This window comes from Pecten maximus, chromosome 5 (genome assembly GCF_902652985.1).
Source record: "Pecten maximus chromosome 5, xPecMax1.1, whole genome shotgun sequence".
Taxonomy (NCBI): Eukaryota; Metazoa; Mollusca; class Bivalvia; order Pectinida; family Pectinidae; genus Pecten; species Pecten maximus.
In genome coordinates this window covers 29,315,409-29,336,109 of record NC_047019.1, presented here as the reverse complement: position 1 = coordinate 29,336,109, position 20,701 = coordinate 29,315,409, and the positions used below count along the sequence as shown (strand labels likewise).

At 35.4% G+C, this 20,701-nt stretch overlaps 1 protein-coding gene across 1 annotated transcript; it reads right to left on the bottom strand.

Annotated features, from left to right (window-relative positions):
• Nucleotides 1-334: 334 nt before the first annotated feature.
• LOC117327745 lies at nucleotides 335-20,238 on the bottom strand. Its single transcript, XM_033884874.1, has 9 exons — nucleotides 20,131-20,238; nucleotides 19,257-19,439; nucleotides 18,400-18,536; nucleotides 17,298-17,407; nucleotides 15,375-15,496; nucleotides 11,438-11,739; nucleotides 7,826-7,968; nucleotides 7,439-7,560; nucleotides 335-5,891 (listed from the first exon to the last, which is right to left on the bottom strand). Exons 2-9 carry the CDS (start codon nucleotides 19,387-19,389, stop codon nucleotides 5,380-5,382), a joined length of 1,581 nt encoding a protein of 526 aa, XP_033740765.1. The 5' UTR covers nucleotides 19,390-19,439; nucleotides 20,131-20,238; the 3' UTR covers nucleotides 335-5,379.
• Between the last annotated feature and the right edge of the window lie 463 nt (nucleotides 20,239-20,701).

The following is a 20,701-nucleotide window of genomic DNA, read 5'->3' as shown; positions in this document are numbered from 1 at the left end:
AACAATTGATGTTGTTAACATTGACGAGATACCAACGATTGTCAGACATCTTTCCCTGGGTCAATGAGATGGTAGAAACATATAATAAATCTGGTATCACTAACCTAGAACATTGTATGGTCTGTGGGAATGAATCCGAGTATAAACAATGTGAGCTACACTCATCTTTTTGCTTCATTATCTAGATAAAATTCTATCTACAAATTGATGTGACTCATGTCTGTGACTAACAGTACCTCTACAATTATGGGAATTTATTTTAGTTTTTTAACATTTATTTCATAGTTATCTATTCTAATTAATAGAATAAAAAATCTTCCTTTAACTACTTTTATACAAAAATACATTTATTAACTAATTGAGACTTGTCAAGTGATCATCTACTTCCATCTTATACAAAACATAGTTGATTAATAACATGCCTTTAGCCATTTTGCATCAAGACAATTACTACATACATCATATCAGATTTTCAAATGATCCAGTGAAAATTTGATTGATCAAAATCAAATTCAGAATGTACTTTTAATTTTCGGTCTTTACACTGATAGCCCAATTTCTACAGTAGTCCCATCCTTATATTAAATATCACTGATTGGTGGCATAATCCTTCCACTACACACACTCATATCTCTAAAATTATCATTAATATAATTGTGACATGGCAAACATTTTAGATATAATCAATATAGTTATTGGACAATAAAAAGTCCATTTAAAGAAATGCAAAAATATGCTTTGGCTGCAAATGTCTGGAGAATCAAATCAATGGAATTCCAGAAGAAAAAAAACTGAGCAGAAATTGTAAGTTGTTCAAAAGTTTCACTTGCTAGAAGTTGCTACAGCTTTTTGTGACTCGCAAACATATTATATTTTTATCAAAATATTTATGCAAAAATACATTTAAAAGCTCCAAGAGAAAAATATTTCTTTGATGAATATATCTTCCTGAATGATATATGAACATGCTTCATCACCTTCGTTATGTATCTGAACGTCCCTCACTACCAATTAATGAGTGACCATTCAAACTTGAGGCAGATTAATGATTAGTGATAAGCTTTAGGTTTCAAATCAATCTTAGGTCTAGAAAATCAACTTAAGGCTATATGCTACATTATTATACTGTGATATACATGTCCTTTTTATACTGTGAAACATATACAGAATAACTGCATACCGAATAATATTTTGGTAATTAGGGGAGACAACTATAGCAAAAAATAAATGTCTGACATACATTAATATATTATACTATGATATAAAGTGTACAATATAAACATCCAGGTACAACAATATAATAGAAATGTGTGAGATATTAGGATATATCTTAAAGAGGATCAAGAAACATGACATTATTACAAGTTATAGGTATAATGAGCTCTAATTAAATAGTTGATAAACATCTGATAAAAACAATATGGCATGCATAAGCTCATCTTGGTGGACCAGTTGAGCTAACAAATTAAAAGTCCACATCAATACACAATGTATATACAGCAAATCATAAAACCAAAAGACCTAATTATAAGTCAGTGACAGGTGGTGTTGCCACCGAGCCAATACCTTGGCTGTCTTACACCTATCGGTACTTTTAAACTGTAACAATGACATTTTCACTACAAGTACTCCTACTTCTATAATTAGTTGGTCAGGAATATATATATTACCTGCTTAATGTACAATTGTATCGAGACTTATCACACTTTAATTGAGATATCTGACTAGGTTCACCTCAGTGGTCTAAGGCAGTATATCATACATTCTGCACACAATTATCAACAATAATATTTACACACAGAACACCACCGAGACAAACTAAGCTTCTGTCTCACTGAATGTTTTACTATTGAGCATATCAACATCTTTTTCTGTCGACATTAAAACAAAACCTTTAAAATATATATACATTGTATTCAATATTGGATTATGACAGACACAACAGGAACTCTTATTCAATCATATACAGATATGTGTGTAAATTACACAGGATTTTACTGTACCTTATCCAGTACAAATACTAACATGTGACACATACACCAGTACATACTAGAACCAACCGCCTGTGTCATAACTGTTCAGGCGCGACAGATTTTGTGCATCACATATACATGAAATATATTGATATGTAGCTAAATGTTCAAGCATCTAGATTAAAGCTTTTTGTTATATATCACTTTAAATGTTCAGTGGCAGCATAACAAAAATTGAATGAGAAGCTGTATTCAATCTTAACCACATCCATAAACCAGGAAGGTAAGAATTGAACTCTTATTAGTTTTCATTTAAAGGTGTTGGACTGGAAAAGTCTTGCTAAGGAATTCGCCTTAAATTCAGTAATGATTTCCTGTACAAGTGGAAAAAAATACTTTAAGGAATAATGATGGAGCTTGACAGCACAGTGAGAGGCATAAACAGAGGAAACTAGTAGTCTAAGGGTCAGAGTAAACCAATTTACTGGGGAACTAGTAGTCTAAGGGTCAGAGTAAACCAATTTACTGGGGAACTAGTAGTCTAAGGGTCAGAGTAAACCAATTTACTGGGGAACTAGTAGACTAAGGGTCAGAGTAAACCAATTTACTGGGGAACTAGTAGTCTAAGGGTCAGAGTAAACCAATTTACTGGGGAACTAGTAGACTAAGGGTCAGAGTAAACCAATTTACTGGGGAACTAGTAGTCTAAGGGTCAGAGTAAACCAATTTACTGGGGAACTAGTAGACTAAGGGTCAGAGTAAAACAATTTACTGGGGAACTAGTAGACTAAGGGTCAGAGTAAACCAATTTACTGGGGAACTAGTAGTCTAAGGGTCAGAGTAAAACAATTTACTGGGGAACTAGTAGACTAAGGGTCAGAGTAAACCAATTTACTGGGGAACTAGTAGACTAAGGGTCAGAGTAAACCAATTTACGGGGTAACTAGTAGTCTAAGGGTCAGAGTAAAACAATTTACTGGGGAACTAGTAGTCTAAGGGTCAGAGTAAACCAATTTACTGGGGAACTAGTAGACTAAGGGTCAGAGTAAACCAATTTATTGGTGAACTAGTAGACTAAGGGTCAGAGTAAACCAATATACTGGGGAACTAGTAGACTATAGGGTCAGAGAAAACCAATTTACTGGGGAACTAGTAGACTAAGGGTCAGAGTAAACCAATTTATTGGTGAACTAGTAGACTAAGGGTCAGAGTAAACCAATATACTGGGGAACTAGTAGACTATAGGGTCAGAGAAAACCAATTTACTGGGGAACTAGTAGACTAAGGGTCAGAGTAAAACAATTTACTGGTGAACTAGTAGTCTAAGGGTCAGAGTAAACCAATTTATTGGTGAACTAGTAGACTAAGGGTCAGAGTAAACCAATATACTGGGGAACTAGTAGACTATAGGGTCAGAGAAAACCAATTTACTGGGGAACTAGTAGACTAAGGGTCAGAGTAAAACAATTTACTGGTGAACTAGTAGTCTAAGGGTCAGAGTAAACCAATTTATTGGTGAACTAGTAGTCTAAGGGTCAGAGTAAACCAATTTACTGGGGGACTAGTAGTCTATAGGGTCAGAGTAAATCAATTTACGGGGGAACTAGTCTAAGGGTCAGAGTAAATCAATTTACTGGGGAACTAGTAGACTAAGGGTCAGAGTAAATCAATTTACTGGGGAACTAGTAGACTAAGGGTCAGAGTAAATCAATTTACGGGGGAACTAGTCTAAGGGTCAGAGTAAAACAATTTACTGGGGAACTAGTAGACTTAGGGTCAGAGTAAACCAATTTACTGGGGAACTAGTAGACTAAGGGTCAGAGTAAACCAATTTACGGGGGGAACTAGTAGACTAAGGGTCAGAGTAAACCAATTTACGGGGGGAACTAGTAGACTAAGGGTCAGAGTAAACCAATTTACGGGGGGAACTAGTAGACTAAGGGTCAGAGTAAACCAATTTACGGGGGAACTAGTAGACTAAGGGTCAGAGTAAACCAATTTACTGGGGAACTAGTAGACTAAGGGTCAGAGTAAACCAATTTACTGGGGAACTAGTAGTCTAAGGGTCAGAGTAAACCAATTTACGGGGGAACTAGTAGTCTAAGGGTCAGAGTAAACCAATTTACGGGGGAACTAGTAGTCTAAGGGTCAGAGTAAAACAATTTACTGGGGAACTAGTAGTCTAAGGGTCAGAGTAAACCAATTTACTGGGGAACTAGTAGACTAAGGGTCAGAGTTAACCAATTTACAGAATACATATGTTCAGTATAATGGAAGGACAGCGTTGACATATTTCTCACAATTACAGTACTCCACATTTAATGAGAAAAGCTCTTCAAATCACTGATGTCACAATAAATGTAAATGTGATTCCAGCATAAACAATTTACCAGGTACATCATTATATAAGTATCGCAGCTAACAATTTTCACAACCAATGAATATTTACAATGTAATGTATGCCCCCTTCCTTTGATTGGAGAGTGATATTGAAGTAACAAATAGTAACAGCAGGATCTAGCTGTGAAGTGTAATGATATAGACTTGATATGTATAGCACCCAGCACATAAAAAAAACAAAAACAAACAAAAACAAAAAACAAGATGGCGCATTGCTGATCATTTTATAATGAACAAATTTCACTTTTTACCTCTGGACAAGAATTCCAATAAACTTAATTGTGCATTATCACTAATTGTATAAATTTTACTATTTCACCTATAAAAAAGTCAACAAATATATTTGTGTACTATCAACAACATCTATTGTGACTATCAACGACATTTATTGTGCAAATTGTGTGTCTCATTGGTTGATAAAATATTCACATCTCGTATCTGTGTTAAAAATAGCTACAAAGTATCACTCTTCATGAGAGAAAAAAACATTTAATGCATTGTACTCTAACACAAGAAGATTACAGCTGTATGGATGGAAATTTGTGGCAATGCATCTACTCTGTAACTTACAAGATATCAATATACCAGGAAACTATCAAGGGGTGTACAACTTTTTATTACAGATTACAAATCTGTACAAAGGTTTAGAAATTATTCACTAGCCTAAGCTACATATTTGTAGCACAGAATGAAAATGTTGACTCACTTCGACATTTATGAATTGCAGACATCAGACTAGTGGGATTGTATATCCCTGAAGCAGTGCGGACCAGAGCTATAAGTTGTGTAGAAATAAAAACTTGTATTTTCTACACAGAATTGAGAGACATCTGAAGCAGCTGGTACGTGTATATTCATGGTCTGATTCTGTGATACCTAGCTAGTCTATGATACAACGTAATTAAGCCATACATTTTAAAATCGATTGTCTCTTGATGAGCTGGGGTGATCCCAAAACCAACTTTTAACTTAATAGCATACATAACAGAAATATCCAAGATACAGATCACCAATACTCCAAATCTGAGTCACCTTCGTCCTGGCTCTCTGAATTGCTGTCATTTGAGTTGTCACTGTCATCGCCTCCAAAGATTGTCTCTGGCTGTAAAACCTTGTATGTGGAAAACTTACTTGCCATCCTGTGTAGAAACAGCTCAATTTTAAAGTTCATCTCTGAGTCTTGTGGTAAGTTTAGACGTATAACCAATGCCCGAAGCACAGCCTGATTAAGGCCAAGAGTCACATATTCATCGTAAACATCCGAATGCTTCAGATCTGCATTAGAATATCTGTTCTTTAGAGCCTCTGCCGGCATTAACTTTCCCAGGGATGATGACCCCTCGAGGAAGCAGGTGTGAAATACCTTTCGAGCAGCAAGCTGCTGAAGGGTAGCTGTCGTCCTTCCAAACATCATGTTGACAAGTTTATGACTTAGTGACTTTAGGTCTGAAAACTCCGGGAATTCATGCTCAGTATACACGGTCATTTCCTCCACAATTTCTTTGGTGTTGAAGAATCCTAGCAAGTTAGAAATACATGTTCTATTAAATACCCCCTATGCTCAAATTAGTGCCATAGCATTGTCAACAAAAAAAGTACAATTCTGTGTACTGCAAAAGATCTAAGAGCTTGTATTCTATTTTGAGTACATATTTAGTTCACTTTCAATTTTTTAATAACTTTTCATAAAATATTGTCATTAACAAAAAATATACTAATAATGAAAAGTAAGAAAAACTTGAAAATCAAAGTGCCAAGGTCACTCATAGGTGCTGTGCATTAGGGATAGAAATAAAGCAGAAAAGTAGTATATATAAATATAAACTAGCAGCAAACAAGAAGACATTTTTGTTGTTGTTTTTTTAAAGTGCATTCCTGAATGTTTTACTGATGATTATCCTTTGTCAATGTTAAGGAATTTTATTTACTTTAAAAAGGCTGTGGTTGCATTAAAGTTCTGCATCTGCTGAATAGTGAAGAATTACTTATTTAAACCTCACTGGAAATGGCATACTATGATTTATTATATAAGTTTAATTCTTAGATCTATTCATCCATGAAATCATGTTTCCTGATAAACAACATCATGATTTCCTACGTATAAGATTCATGTGGATTACTCTCACAGTATATTTTGGTTCCTAAGTTTTTAAATTGTTACTGATGAATAGGCCTACCTTATCAGTTCCTGTGACTTGTTGAATCGCACATTCATGTTATAAACTTTGTACAAGCAATTCACTATTAACTGATTCAAACTATGCAATCTCTTTATTGCTATCGGAATCTGTTGCGGAAACATACTAACTTTAGGTTTCACCTCATAATCTCTTCAACCAGTTTGGCCATTTTTGTAGGCCCTATTTATTGGAAATGACGCCAGAACCAATCAAAAGTATTCTACTTTCATTTTAATTATCAAATGTAGAAACAATCGAAGATTTTGAAGACTCAAAACAGTATCCAGCGAGCGACAGCCATTTTTATCAACTCCAGAGCTTGAGGTGTCTTTCCAATGTTGCATCGACAAGATAGTGTACGAGCTACCTCTCCTCACATGAAACAGGCAGCAAGCGTAATAATTTGCACAGCGAATAGTTCGAAATACTCCAGGATAAAGCAGGTCATTGTGTATGATTTCAACTTTTTTCTGCTATTTATTTATTTCAAGCAGATGTCTTCAAACATATAAAAGCATGAATCATATTACTTAATGGAGATGGATTGTCTAGTATGTTGTTAGTTTTTTTGAGGAAGAATAATTTCTGGTCCCAGCCTGAACCCATCAGGATTTAACATAGAAATAAGTGAAATTTTGATCTGAAGTCTGACTCTTTATTACCATCAGTCTGTCCTTAAAATGGGGCAATGTAGTCACAATTTCTTTTAAATAAGTAAGACATTTCAGGGTTGTTTCTTCATTTCGAGGAAATAACATGCTGAAGGCTTCAGAAAGTTTATGGCTGTAAACCAAGAAATTCCAAAAATCATCACTAACATAATATCATCATAATCAGACCTAGGACCAGGTATTATTGTTTAGTCGTTAAGATGTCGAGACTTACCAAGATCTACAAGATGGCCATACTGATGAGGGGCTGTGGCTAGTTTGTGGTGCATGTTCTGCCAGCTCAAAGTCCGCTGTATAGGAATGGACAGGAATGATGCGAATATTGGGGACAGTTTCCTACAGGTAAAAAATATAATTGTTTATTATCTACATTTGAAATAAACCAATCAAAAGTTAACATATTTGAGGAAACTTTAGCAACTATCAGTTAAAACGAAAAATTTGCTTTACTTCTCTTTTTAACATACAAAGTGTATCAGGACAATCATTTAATTCTAGGCTTAATGCTTTAGAATATTCATTTTTTTTACCATAGAAACTTAAAAGTCTAAATAAAGGATGGAGCTCTAAGTAAGCAGTCATCACATGTCACATGTACTACCTTTTCTTTTTGCGCGTTTCCCACACGACACCCCTGATGGACGGACTTGCTCCGGCCTTTAACAGTTTATAACAGGCATCCACATCCCCACGTACCACACAGTGAAACAGTGCTGTCTGGCCACGCCTGTTAGATATGTTGAGCTGGAACAAGTGATATCAACCATACATACATTAGCTTACACATTTTGTATTTGTTTGAATTGAGTTAAAGAATTAGGAGAATGCTTGCCAAATATTCAAAAACACTGATACACACATACAGACATTGAGAGTGGATGATCTAACATACATTTTCTGTCCCTCAAGGAATGTCATATTAACAAAGGTGATATCAACAGGATTGCACTGTTACAATATGAAACCTAAACAATGATGGTCCTAATCACTAGTCTGGTTAGAGGAAGTCTTATAGTGGAAAGAAAGCAGAGTGAAGGTAGAGTGATTCAGGCAGTGTTAAAGTAGAGAAAAGGAAGACATGCTATATCTACTACCTAATCACTCAATCCATATAAAATGGCCCTGATAGCAGAAAACACCTCTAAACACTAATACATATCACATTTCTTTATACAGCTCCCTTGTTACACTACCAAACCATTAACTGATACCAATTTGTTCAAAGCAAAAATCATAATATAGATTGTTATATGACAAAGATTTCTGTGTCTTCCAGATTGGTTGAGGCATCTTTGACAGGCAAAATGCAATGTCAACATGTCAACCAATGAATATCAGTTGATTGATAAGTTGACATCTCCTGTCAAGTTAATCTGGGATAAAAAATTTTAACAGGGAATTTGTCTCCCTTTGTTACTTGGGTAAACCCTGTATCAACCTACAACAAGAGGCCCAGGGGCCTTAACGGTCATCTGACTCTAAATTAAAACCCTTATATTATTGTAGTATGCATTCTCTGTAGCTAGTATATAGTGGCACTGTTGGCCATGGTGGCCATCTTGGATTTCTGACCCACCCAATAAATAATAACACTTGGTCTGGACCATCTAAGGATAATTTCTGGTAAGTAAGAGCTGAATCCCACCGGTGGAATTTGAGAAGAAGTTTGAAATAGGTGTTGTTAATGAAAACCATGATTGCGCAATCATGTTACAAAATGGCCGTCATTGCTGCCATGTCAAAGTTTTTAAGAGGCCGAAAAAAACAACAACACTTTGTTGGCCCTCCTTCCTTAACATCCTCACCAATTTCCAGCTCAATGGCACCAGTGGAACTGGAGAAGAAGTTTAAAATACGTTTTTTAAGATTGCGGATATGGCGGCCATCTTGGATTTCAGACCAATCTAAAAAATAACAACACTTGGTCGGGATCATATCAGGAACATTTCAGGCAAGTTTCAGCCCAACAGCCCTGGTGGAACTTGAGAAGAAGTTTAAAATGTGTTTTGAGAAGACGTTTAAAATGTGTTTTTCAAGATGGCGGCTATGGCGGCCATCTTGGATTTCGGACCGACCCGAAAAATAACAACACTTGGTCGGGATCATATCAGGATCATTTCAGGCAAGTTTCAGCTCAATAGCACTGGTGGAACTTGAGAAGAAGTTTAAAATGTGTTTTTCAAGATGGCGGCCTTAGCGGCCATCTTGGATTACGGACCGACCCGAAATATAACTACACTTGGTTGGGATCATATCAGGATCATTTCAGGCAAGTTTCAGCTCAATAGCACAGGTGGAACTTGAGAAGAAGTTTAAAATGTGTTTTTCAAGATGGCGGCTATGGCGGCCATCTTGGATTTCGGACCGACCCAAAAAATAACAACACTTGGTCGGGATCATATCAGGATCATTTCAGGCAAGTTTCAGCTCAATAGCACTGGTGGAACTTGAGAAGAAGTTTAAAATGTGTTTTTCAAGATGGCCGCTATGTCGGCCATCTTGGATTTCGGACCGACCCGAAAAATAACAACACTTGGTCGGGATAATATCAGGATCATTTCAGGCAAGTTTCAGCTCAATAGCACTGGTGGAACTTGAGAAGAAGTTTAAAATGTGTTTTTCAAGATGGCGGCTATGGCGGCCATCTTGGATTTCGGACCAACCCGAAAAATAACAACACTTGGTCGGGATCATATCAGGATCATTTCAGGCAAGTTTCAGCTCAATAGCACTGGTGAAACTTGAGAAGAAGTTTTAAATGTGTTTTTCAAGATGGCGGCTATGTCGGCCATCTTGGATTTCGGACCGACCCGAAAAATAACAACACTTGATCGGGATCATATCAGGATCATTTCTGGCAAGTTTCAGCCCAACAGCACTGGTGGAACTTGAGAAGAAGTTTAAAATGTGTTTTCAAAATGGCGACTATGGCGGCCATCTTGGATTTCGGACCAACCCGAAAAATAACAACACTTGGTCAGGACCATCTCAGGATCATTTCTGGCAAGTTTCATCTCAATGCCACTGGTGGAAATTGAGAAGAAGATTGAAATGTGAAAAGTTTACGGACGGCGCACGGCGCACGACAACGAACGAAGCACGATGGCTATAGGTCATCCTGACCCTTCGGATCAGATGACCTAAAAAGTCAATAATTGTATAGTAGTATAAAGTTACTTTAAAGTATCCAAAGGAAGATTTAAGTCCAAAGCATTTAGAAAAGTATCTGGACAAACCCTCTATATTCCATCATACACCTGTATCTCTATACTCCATCATACACCTGTACCTCTATACTCCATCATACACCTGTACCTCTATACTACATAATACACCTGTACCTCTATATTCCATCATACACCTGTACCTCTATACTCCACCATACACCTGTACCTCTATACTCCATCATACACCTGTATCTCTATACTCCATCATACACCTGTACTTCTATATTCCATCATACACCTGTACCTCTATACTCCATCATACACCTGTACCTCTATACTCCATCATACACCTGTACCTCTATACTCCACCATACACCTGTACCTCTATACTCCATCATACACCTGTACCTCTATACTCCATCATACACCTGTACTTCTATATTACATCATTCCATCATACACCTGTACTTCTATATTACATCATTCCATCATACACCTGTACTTCTATATTACATCATTCCATCATACACCTCTACCTCTATATTCCATCATCTGTACCTCTATACTCCATCATACACCTGTACCTCTATACTCCATCATACACCTGTACCTCTATACTCCATCATACACCTGTACCTCTATATTACATCATTCCATCATACACCTGTACCTCTATATTCCATCATCTGTACCTCTATACTCCATCATACACCTGTACCTCTATACTCCATCATACACCTGTACTTCTATACTCCATCATACACCTGTATCGCTATATTCCATCATATATTTGTACCTCTATACTCCACCATACACCTGTACCTCTATACTCCATCATACACCTGTACCTCTATATTACATCATTCCATCATACACCTGTACCTCTATATTACATCATTCCATCATACCTCTATACTCCATCATACACCTGTACCTCTATACTCCACCATACACCTGTACCTCTATATTACATCATTCCATCATACACCTGTACCTCTATACTCCATCATACACCTGTATCGCTATATTCCATCATATATCTGTACCTCTATATTTTTCTGCGACAACATGAAGTTGAGGAAATCATGTTTAACACTAAGGTTGGCACTCGTATCCTCCAGTGTGTCGTCGCTGGTGGGCGACAAGTCCTCCAGATAGTCATACATGTCCGACGCGGAGATGTCGCACATCGCCAGGAGAGGAGAACTGCCCTCGGTGTCCTGTGCATTTAGGTTTCCACCATTCTCCACCAGCAGTTTCAGTAGCCGATTGTCATAGCTAAATATTGATGTCTTGTGTAAGGGTGTCAACTTTGAAAGGTCAGCAATGTTTGCATCTCCTCCATGGGCTTTAAGGACAGAAAGATAAACAGAGATGAAGAATTTGTTATATCTAACATGTATACAGTAAGTAAATCTGGTTTCAGAAGACTGAGACTTTACACTTATCTCTGACTTTACACTTATTTCTGACTTTGCACTTATCTCTGACTTTACACTTATCTCTGACTTTACACTTATCTCTGACTTTACATTTATCTCTGACTTTACACTTATCTCTGACTTTACACTTATCTCTGACTTTGCACTTATCTCTGACTTTACACTTATCTCTGACTTTACACTTATCTCTGACTTTACACTTATCTCTGATGTGAATACTTATTCAGCAATCAGGAAATCACTTCAGGAACTTATTCAAAATCCTATTTGCTAAATAATTAACTTTAATAAGAAGTGTTAAAAAACAAGGAAAGGTTTTACTGGGTATTGAAATGTAATGAAATTCCAGTGTAGAGGTTCTAATGTAAGTGTTTATATTTTGGGTCACTCTAATTCATCATCAAATTCTAACAATATAATACAATGATGAATGGCATTCAAACATAATTAAACTGAAAAAGTAGTGACTGTAATTATAGCACAATGTTTCCAACACCAAAATAAAATTACCATTAAAGTATTACACTTCCAGTATGTAGAAGTGGATACTATACCATTAAAGTATTACACTTCCAGTATGTAGAAGTGGATACTATACCATTAAAGTATTACACTTCCAGTATGTAGAAGTGGATACTATACCATTAAAGTATTACACTTCCAGTATGTAGAAGAGGATACTATACCATTAAAGTATGTACACTTCCAGTATGTAGAAGTGGATACTATACCATTAAAGTATTACACTTCCAGTATGTAGAAGTGGATACTATACCATTAAAGTATTACACTTCCAGTATGTAGAAGTGGATAATATACCATTAAAGTATTACACTTCCAGTATGTAGAAGTGAGGATAATATACCATTAAAGTATTACACTTCCAGTATGTAGAAGTAGATACTATACCATTAAAGTATGTACACTTCCAGTATGTAGACGTGGATAATATACCATTAAAGTATGTACACTTCCAGTATGTAGAAGTGGATACTATACCATTAAAGTATGTACACTTCCAGTATGTAGAAGAGGATACTATACCATTAAAGTATTACACTTCCAGTATGTAGAAGTGGATATTATACCATTAAAGTATTACACTTCCAGTATGTAGAAGTAGATACTATACCATTAAAGTATGTACACTTCCAGTATGTAGACGTGGATAATATACCATTAAAGTATGTACACTTCCAGTATGTAGATGAGGATACTATACCATTAAAGTATGTACACTTCCAGTATGTAGACGTGGATAATATACCATTAAAGTATTACACTTCCAGTATGTAGAAGTGGATACTATACCATTAAAGTATTACACTTCCAGTATGTAGAAGTGGATACTATACCATTAAAGTATTACACTTCCAGTATGTAGACGTGGATAATATACCATTAAAGTATGTACACTTCCAGTATGTAGAAGTGGATACTATACCATTAAAGTATTACACTTCCAGTATGTAGACGTGGATAATATACCATTAAAGTATTACACTTCCAGTATGTAGAAGTGGATAATATACCATTAAAGTATTACACTTCCAGTATGTAGATGAGGATAATGTACCATTAAAGTATTACACTTCCAGTATGTAGAAGTGGATAATATACCATTAAAGTATTACACTTCCAGTATGTAGAAGTGGATACTATATAAAGTATTACACTTCCAGTATGTAGAAGAGGATACTATACCATTAAAGTATTACACTTCCAGTATGTAGAAGTAGATACTATACCATTAAAGTATGTACACTTCCAGTATGTAGATGAGGATACTATACCATTAAAGTATTACACTTCCAGTATGTAGAAGTGGATAATATATAAAGTATTACACTTCCAGTATGTAGATGAGGATAATATACCATTAAAGTATTACACTTCCAGTATGTAGATGAGGATAATATACCATTAAAGTATTACACTTCCAGTATGTAGAAGTAGATACTATACCATTAAAGTATGTACACTTCCAGTATGTAGATGAGGATACTATACCATTAAAGTATTACACTTCCAGTATGTAGAAGTGGATACTATACCATTAAAGTATTACACTTCCAGTATGTAGACGTGGATAATATACCATTAAAGTATTACACTTCCAGTATGTAGAAGTGGATAATATACCATTAAAGTATTACACTTCCAGTATGTAGATGAGGATAATATACCATTAAAGTATTACACTTCCAGTATGTAGAAGTGGATAATATACCATTAAAGTATTACACTTCCAGTATGTAGAAGTGGATACTATATAAAGTATTACACTTCCAGTATGTAGATGAGGATACTATACCATTAAAGTATGTACACTTCCAGTATGTAGAAGTGGATACTATACCATTAAAGTATTACACTTCCAGTATGTAGAAGAGGATACTATACCATTAAAGTATTACACTTCCAGTATGTAGAAGTGGATAATATACCATTAAAGTATTACACTTCCAGTATGTAGATGAGGATAATATACCATTAAAGTATTACACTTCCAGTATGTAGAAGTGGATACTATATAAAGTATTACACTTCCAGTATGTAGAAGAGGATACTATACCATTAAAGTATTACACTTCCAGTATGTAGAAGTGGATAATATACCATTAAAGTATTACACTTCCAGTATGTAGATGAGGATAATATACCATTAAAGTATTACACTTCCAGTATGTAGAAGTGGATAATATACCATTAAAGTATTACACTTCCAGTATGTAGAAGTGGATAATATACCATTAAAGTATTACACTTCCAGTATGTAGAAGTGGATACTATACCATTAAAGTATTACACTTCCAGTATGTAGAAGTGGATACTATACCATTAAAGTATGTACACTTCCAGTATGTGGAAGAGGATACTATACCATTAAAGTATTACACTTCCAGTATGTAGAAGAGGATACTATACCATTAAAGTATTACACTTCCAGTATGTAGAAGAGGATACTATACCATTAAAGTATTACACTTCTAGTATGTAGACGTGGATAATATACCATTAAAGTATGTACACTTCCAGTATGTAGAAGTGGATACTATACCATTAAAGTATTACACTTCCAGTATGTAGAAGTGGATACTATACCATTAAAGTATTACACTTCCAGTATGTAGATGAGGATAATATACCATTAAAGTATTACACTTCCAGTATGTAGAAGTGGATACTATACCATTAAAGTATTACACTTCCAGTATGTAGAAGTGGATAATATACCATTAAAGTATTACACTTCCAGTATGTAGAAGAGGATACTATATAAAGTATTACACTTCCAGTATGTAGATGAGGATAATATACCATTAAAGTATTACACTTCCAGTATGTAGATGAGGATAATATACCATTAAAGTATTACACTTCCAGTTTGTAGAAGTGGATACTATACCATTAATGTATGTACACTTCCATTATGTAGATGAGGATAATATACCATAAAAGTATTACACTTCCAGTATGTAGAAGTGGATACTATACCATTAAAGTATTACACTTCCAGTATGTATAAGTGGATACTTACTGAGGATAACAAACATGATGTCCTCGACATGTTCTATGACGTCCTCCAGCGTGATGAGGTACTGTTTGTTAAGGCCCACCACCACATCAATGTGAGGGTCCCAGCCACAGTGGTATGTCGTCCTAAGTAAGAAAGTCAGAAATTAAGAAAGAGAACATGTTGAGGATCTCGGACTTATTTCTCCGTTTGATTCCCTGAATACATTTCAGTATCAATTTTCTAAGTCACACATCCTTCTGATTAACCAACATACATACAACTCGCATTGGCTATCTTTATACTTTATGATCAGAATTTGGTGTATTTGTGAACAACAACTGTTTGAAGACCCCCCCATTGAATGATCTTTATTGGGTTCTATGTCAGACTGATCTTCTCCCTTTTATTCCTCTCACTAATCTGATAACATGAAAAGGTAGAACCTACCTTTGACCTAATAAGGGCGCCCCTACCTTTTTCAAGGATAAAAATCTTTGAGTGTCAAAATGGTGTTCAAAAGTAATAATTCATGTGAAATAATTTGCTACTTTATGTGTTCAATTTTCTTCAGCAAATTAAGTAACTGGAACACAAGTTTTCATCACATTTTGTCTATTCCTACAGATGACATGTCAGTGCAAAGAGCACCCAAAACTAAAACACACATACAAATAATAACTTACCATCTTTATTTGAATATAAAGTAAAAGACTTCATTCTTGTTGATAAATAAGTTTTGTACAAAACAGAAAGCTAGTAAAAGACATTGTAAATCAATTATTAGGTCAAAGAAAAAGATGTCTGATAAGATTTGGGAAATCACCTGTGTCTATAAATAGAACACAAAAGTGTTCCATTTGAACATGCTAAATGGTGGAACACATGTTCTCTGGTCTAAAGATCAGCTGGCATGGTTTACAAGTTTACAGGAATATTCAAGTGATGTTTAAGCTTAAGATATGATAATGAATAGATATCTTTTTTTTATATTTTTATGACTGAATATTTTACCGTTTCCACAGCCTTGGGTATTCTGCTATAACTTATAATAAGGTATACCGTAGTCTGTTTCATAAAACTTCAGAATAACTAATCTTGATAAGGGCACCCCCACTGTCAATTACCCGTGCCCTGCGTCCTTATTAGGTCAAATACAGTATATGTGAAGTCTAACAAACATCCCTCCAGCACTTTTTGAAGAAATAGCAATAACAAATTCCAATTCAAAATCCAAAATGGCCGCCTGTCTGCCATTTTGTTTTTCTGATCAAAAAGGAAATTTGATTGGCACAACAAGGAAACAAGAGGGAACCTACACATGAAGTTTGAGAAATATCCCTCACTTACTTCTCGAGAAATAGTGATAACAAATTTCAATTCTCAAAATCTAAGATGGCCGCCTGTCAGCCATTTTTTTTTCTGATCAAAAAACTAAATTCAGATGGCACAACTTGGGACCAAGGGGAACCTACATATGACGTTTGAGGAATATCTCTCCAGTACTTTTCAAGATATAGCAATAACAATGATTGTTTAAGGACGGACAGTCAAACGACATATGGACGACAGACGGATAAGAGATATAGACAACATGCACAGATAGACGACGGACAACAGACCCAGGGTGATTGGAATAGCCCACCATCTGATGATGGTGGATGAAAAATACCTGGTGCTGTTAAGAAGATTCTAAAAAACTGCTAAAACCAAACTCCATTTTAAGTTACATGTAAATAAATCAACATTGAACTGAATGTTTTTATAGTGTACATTATAGATTAAGCATGAAAAATGTAGTCTCATTCTCAGTGTAAGTGACATGACAGAGACAGCTGGACTTCAGGAAAAACCCTTAAACCTGATTACTAAACACAGAAAACTATATGATTTACAATAAAGAAATGGTACAAGATACATGTACATTATCATCAACTTAAGTCTTACCATGGCTCATTCCCGTAATGATGACGGTGTTTCGTAAGATCGTTGTAGAAATCAGTAAGTAATTCTAATGGACTCAGGCCAGGACTTTCAAATTCAGATCCAAAATAAGTCTGGAAATATAAGAAACAATCTTATAGGTATTGTAGCAGTCCACACAGGTGAGTTCTTAATACAGCTCTAAAGCTTAGTCTTAAATCAAACGAAAATGGGTTTTTTTCTTGTTCCATCAATATAATTATATCAGTACATGAGAAAGAGTTCAAATTTAATAGATCATGGAGGTCTTACTGATTATATCATGCCCTGCAGGTAGGGCATCAGAATTGTACCTGCTGCCCCAATTGCATGATCATAAGAGGCAACTGAATTTGGAATGTTATCTTTTCTCTTTATTCTAGCATGCGCAGCTTTCTTCTTCCTGATGTTTCCTTTGATAATTCCTCACTTTTGCACATTAGTTGAGTGTTCACCTCTGTGAGGAAGGCTTTGGGTTCTGTCCCCTGGCAGCCGGAGGCATACCAAAGTCTATAAAAATGGTGCTTTCTCCTCCTACTTAACATTCAGCATTTTGGGAGTGGGACGACTGGTTCGCCCATTGTCAGTATAATGTGACTGGGTGTCTTCAGCAGTATGCTTTGGTGAAGTAGCACTTTTAAGTCAGTATCAGCTATCACAAACAAGAAAATACTGCAGCCTCCCAAAACATATACACATCCACCACAGACATGTATCTCCCACATAGGGGAGGCTGTCCCTAAATGATCTTACCTGTTGTTAGGACATTACTGAACCTAAACTGGCAACCACTAATAAAACAATGAACCTAAGCTGGCGACCACTAATAAAACAATGGACCTAAACTGGCCGACCACTAATAAAACAATGGACCTAAACTGGCCGACCACTAATAAACAATGGACCTAAACTGGCTGACCACTAATAAACAATGGACCTAAACTGGCCGACCACTAATAAAACAATGGACCTAAACTGGCCGACCATTAATAAAACAATGAACCTAAACTGGCCGACCACTAATAAAACAATGAACCTAAACTGGCCCACCACTAATGAAACAATGATGTAGTCTTGACAAACTCACAGTGGGCACTCTAAAGTTGACATTGGCACCATGTTCTATCATCAGTTTTGCTAAGTATAGGTTTCTAGGGCGCACTCTCTTCTCCTCTTCATCCATTCCACATAGACAAATAAACAAGGGCGTTCTCCGGTAGCAACCTGAAACATATCAGCATTACTCAAGTTATAGTCTACTTTACTCATTACTACAATAAAATGGTATTGTAATTGGTCAGCACAAGTTATAATGATATGCAGACTTAGGATTTTTTGTTTGATATTTGTTCTAAATACTGTCTGTAAACATACCAACTTCAGCTATAATATTATTTTAGGTATTTTTTCTGTTCAAATCATTCCGCTATTTATGATTGCCATAATCATAATTACACTTTCTTTACATTATTTTCTACCACAAGTATTCCTGTTGTGCTAATTTGGTTATGCACTAAAATTTGAATGCAAATTCGAAGAAATAAGTATGTTTACTGTTATGTAAAAACACTTGTGGTCAATATGTAGCACTTGTTAGCCTGAAAATCTCCACAAAGATTGTTTTGTTATGGTATAGAAATCTATTGGATGTAAATAACAGAGTTGTAATGTACTAAGCTATGTTTTGTTTCATGTAATTAGTAATATCAGGATAGTTATACCAAGCATTGAAGTAATCCATTCGAGTATCCATTAATCAATCACATAACAGTGGACCTATATTTCAAAGTGGATCTGGGACCTGAAAATATGGTATAAAAAGTATACATTCCAGTCCATAATATATATTGGGATGCCTTCAACACAAACTCTGTTTCATCATCTAATACAATTAATGTACCTCTTTATAATTAGTACATGTTCAGAACAACAAAAAAACAATACCTTCATCTAAGAAAGACGGGTTATTATTATCTCTGATGAGTTTCTCTGCTGTCACAAAGTTTCCCTGTTCAAGAGCTCTTGTCAAACTTGTCTCATTGATTCCAAATTCCACATGAAAAACTCCTCCCGCCATTGTTGTCACCCTGGGACCCAATCAAGTGTGACTAGACAGGTCTAAGTATTCTGAAAATAAGCAGTGATGAAATTAAAATAAGTTCAAGTCCAAATGATCACGGATTTAACCAAACTTATTGCTGGGAAACATGAGGTAGGATAGTGTTTGATTCCTGTACATTTTACTCTGATGTATCTGGAAGTCTAGATACATATTATTGATTATAGGTGTTTGTTGATTGAAATTACCTGTCCATGCAGTTATTTTTACCTGAAAATTACAACAGCCTGTACCAGTTTAAGGTAGGAAAATATTGAGTACAATTTTCTTAATCATTAGTGATTACCCTGAATCGTTACTCAGCCACAATCACTACATTTAAACTTCATGTAAATTTAAAATGTAACGTGTTGAAACTCCAGACAGTGGTTGAAATATATAGCAGCTGATATAGTCTATATTTGAAATTATATATATTGATTTGCATATGTTTATAGCTGCTGAATATTATGCTTAAGATATTTAACGTTACAGTATAAAAACTCGCACCAGCAGCGCTTTACAAAATCTGAAAAAATCACATCAAACTAGTACCAAGACGATATGTTTATGAAAGCTGTACCTCAGCTGGTTATGTCAGCCTTGCCGCAAAGTCACTGTGACGAAACGCATGAAAATGTAATCATAATGTGATACGAACATTTTCCAATAATATGTAATTATCATATGGACCCAATCTACTTCTTTGCTAAGACGTACCTCTTTGTGTATGTGATAGATCATCAATATTTCACACGCTGCTCCACTGTAACAACATCAACCTATCGTGACACACGGCTCCCTCACCTGTCATAAACAAAGCTTCTGCTCCCACCGACATGCGCAACACACCAAAACAAAAACTCGCATTTCCGCTACTTTCGTTTTGCAAGGTTTGTCTCCCTTAGAGCACTTGTTGAGTTAGCTTAATTTGTTCTTTTGTTTTATTTGTTTGACATTGTCTACATGCCAGGGTATTGTTATAATTTTGTATTTAAGAAAATAAAGCATTTTTCTAAAATGCCAAAGATATTTAGGATTAAGATATTACGTCGATTATTTTCCTTGACAACATGATGACGCCAGAAATGCAATGTGTTTTCTTTTTGTGATGACCCACATCATTATTTTGATAAAAAAATAAAGCCAGTGTATTTATGGTATATTTCATTGAATATGTGAATCAAACTGAACGAAATTTAAATTTAATAATTCGCAGCTGTATAAGTAATATGATTAAATACTGTGTTATCAAAATAAAGTTCGAAGCGTAAAGTGTAATTAAGCTCGA

Excerpts from the sequence above, each read along its gene's own strand:
- LOC117327745 (XM_033884874.1), bottom strand. The coding sequence starts at position 19,389 with ATGGCGGGAGGAGTTTTTCATGTGGAATTTGGAATCAATGAGACAAGT. Across the intron at positions 18,537-19,256 it reads CCCGTCTTTCTTAGATGAAG|GTTGCTACCGGAGAACGCCC; the intron begins GTATTGTTTTTT and ends GATATGTTTCAG. Across the intron at positions 11,740-15,374 it reads CATCATGTTTGTTATCCTCA|CCCATGGAGGAGATGCAAAC; the intron begins GTAAGTATCCAC and ends CTGTCCTTAAAG.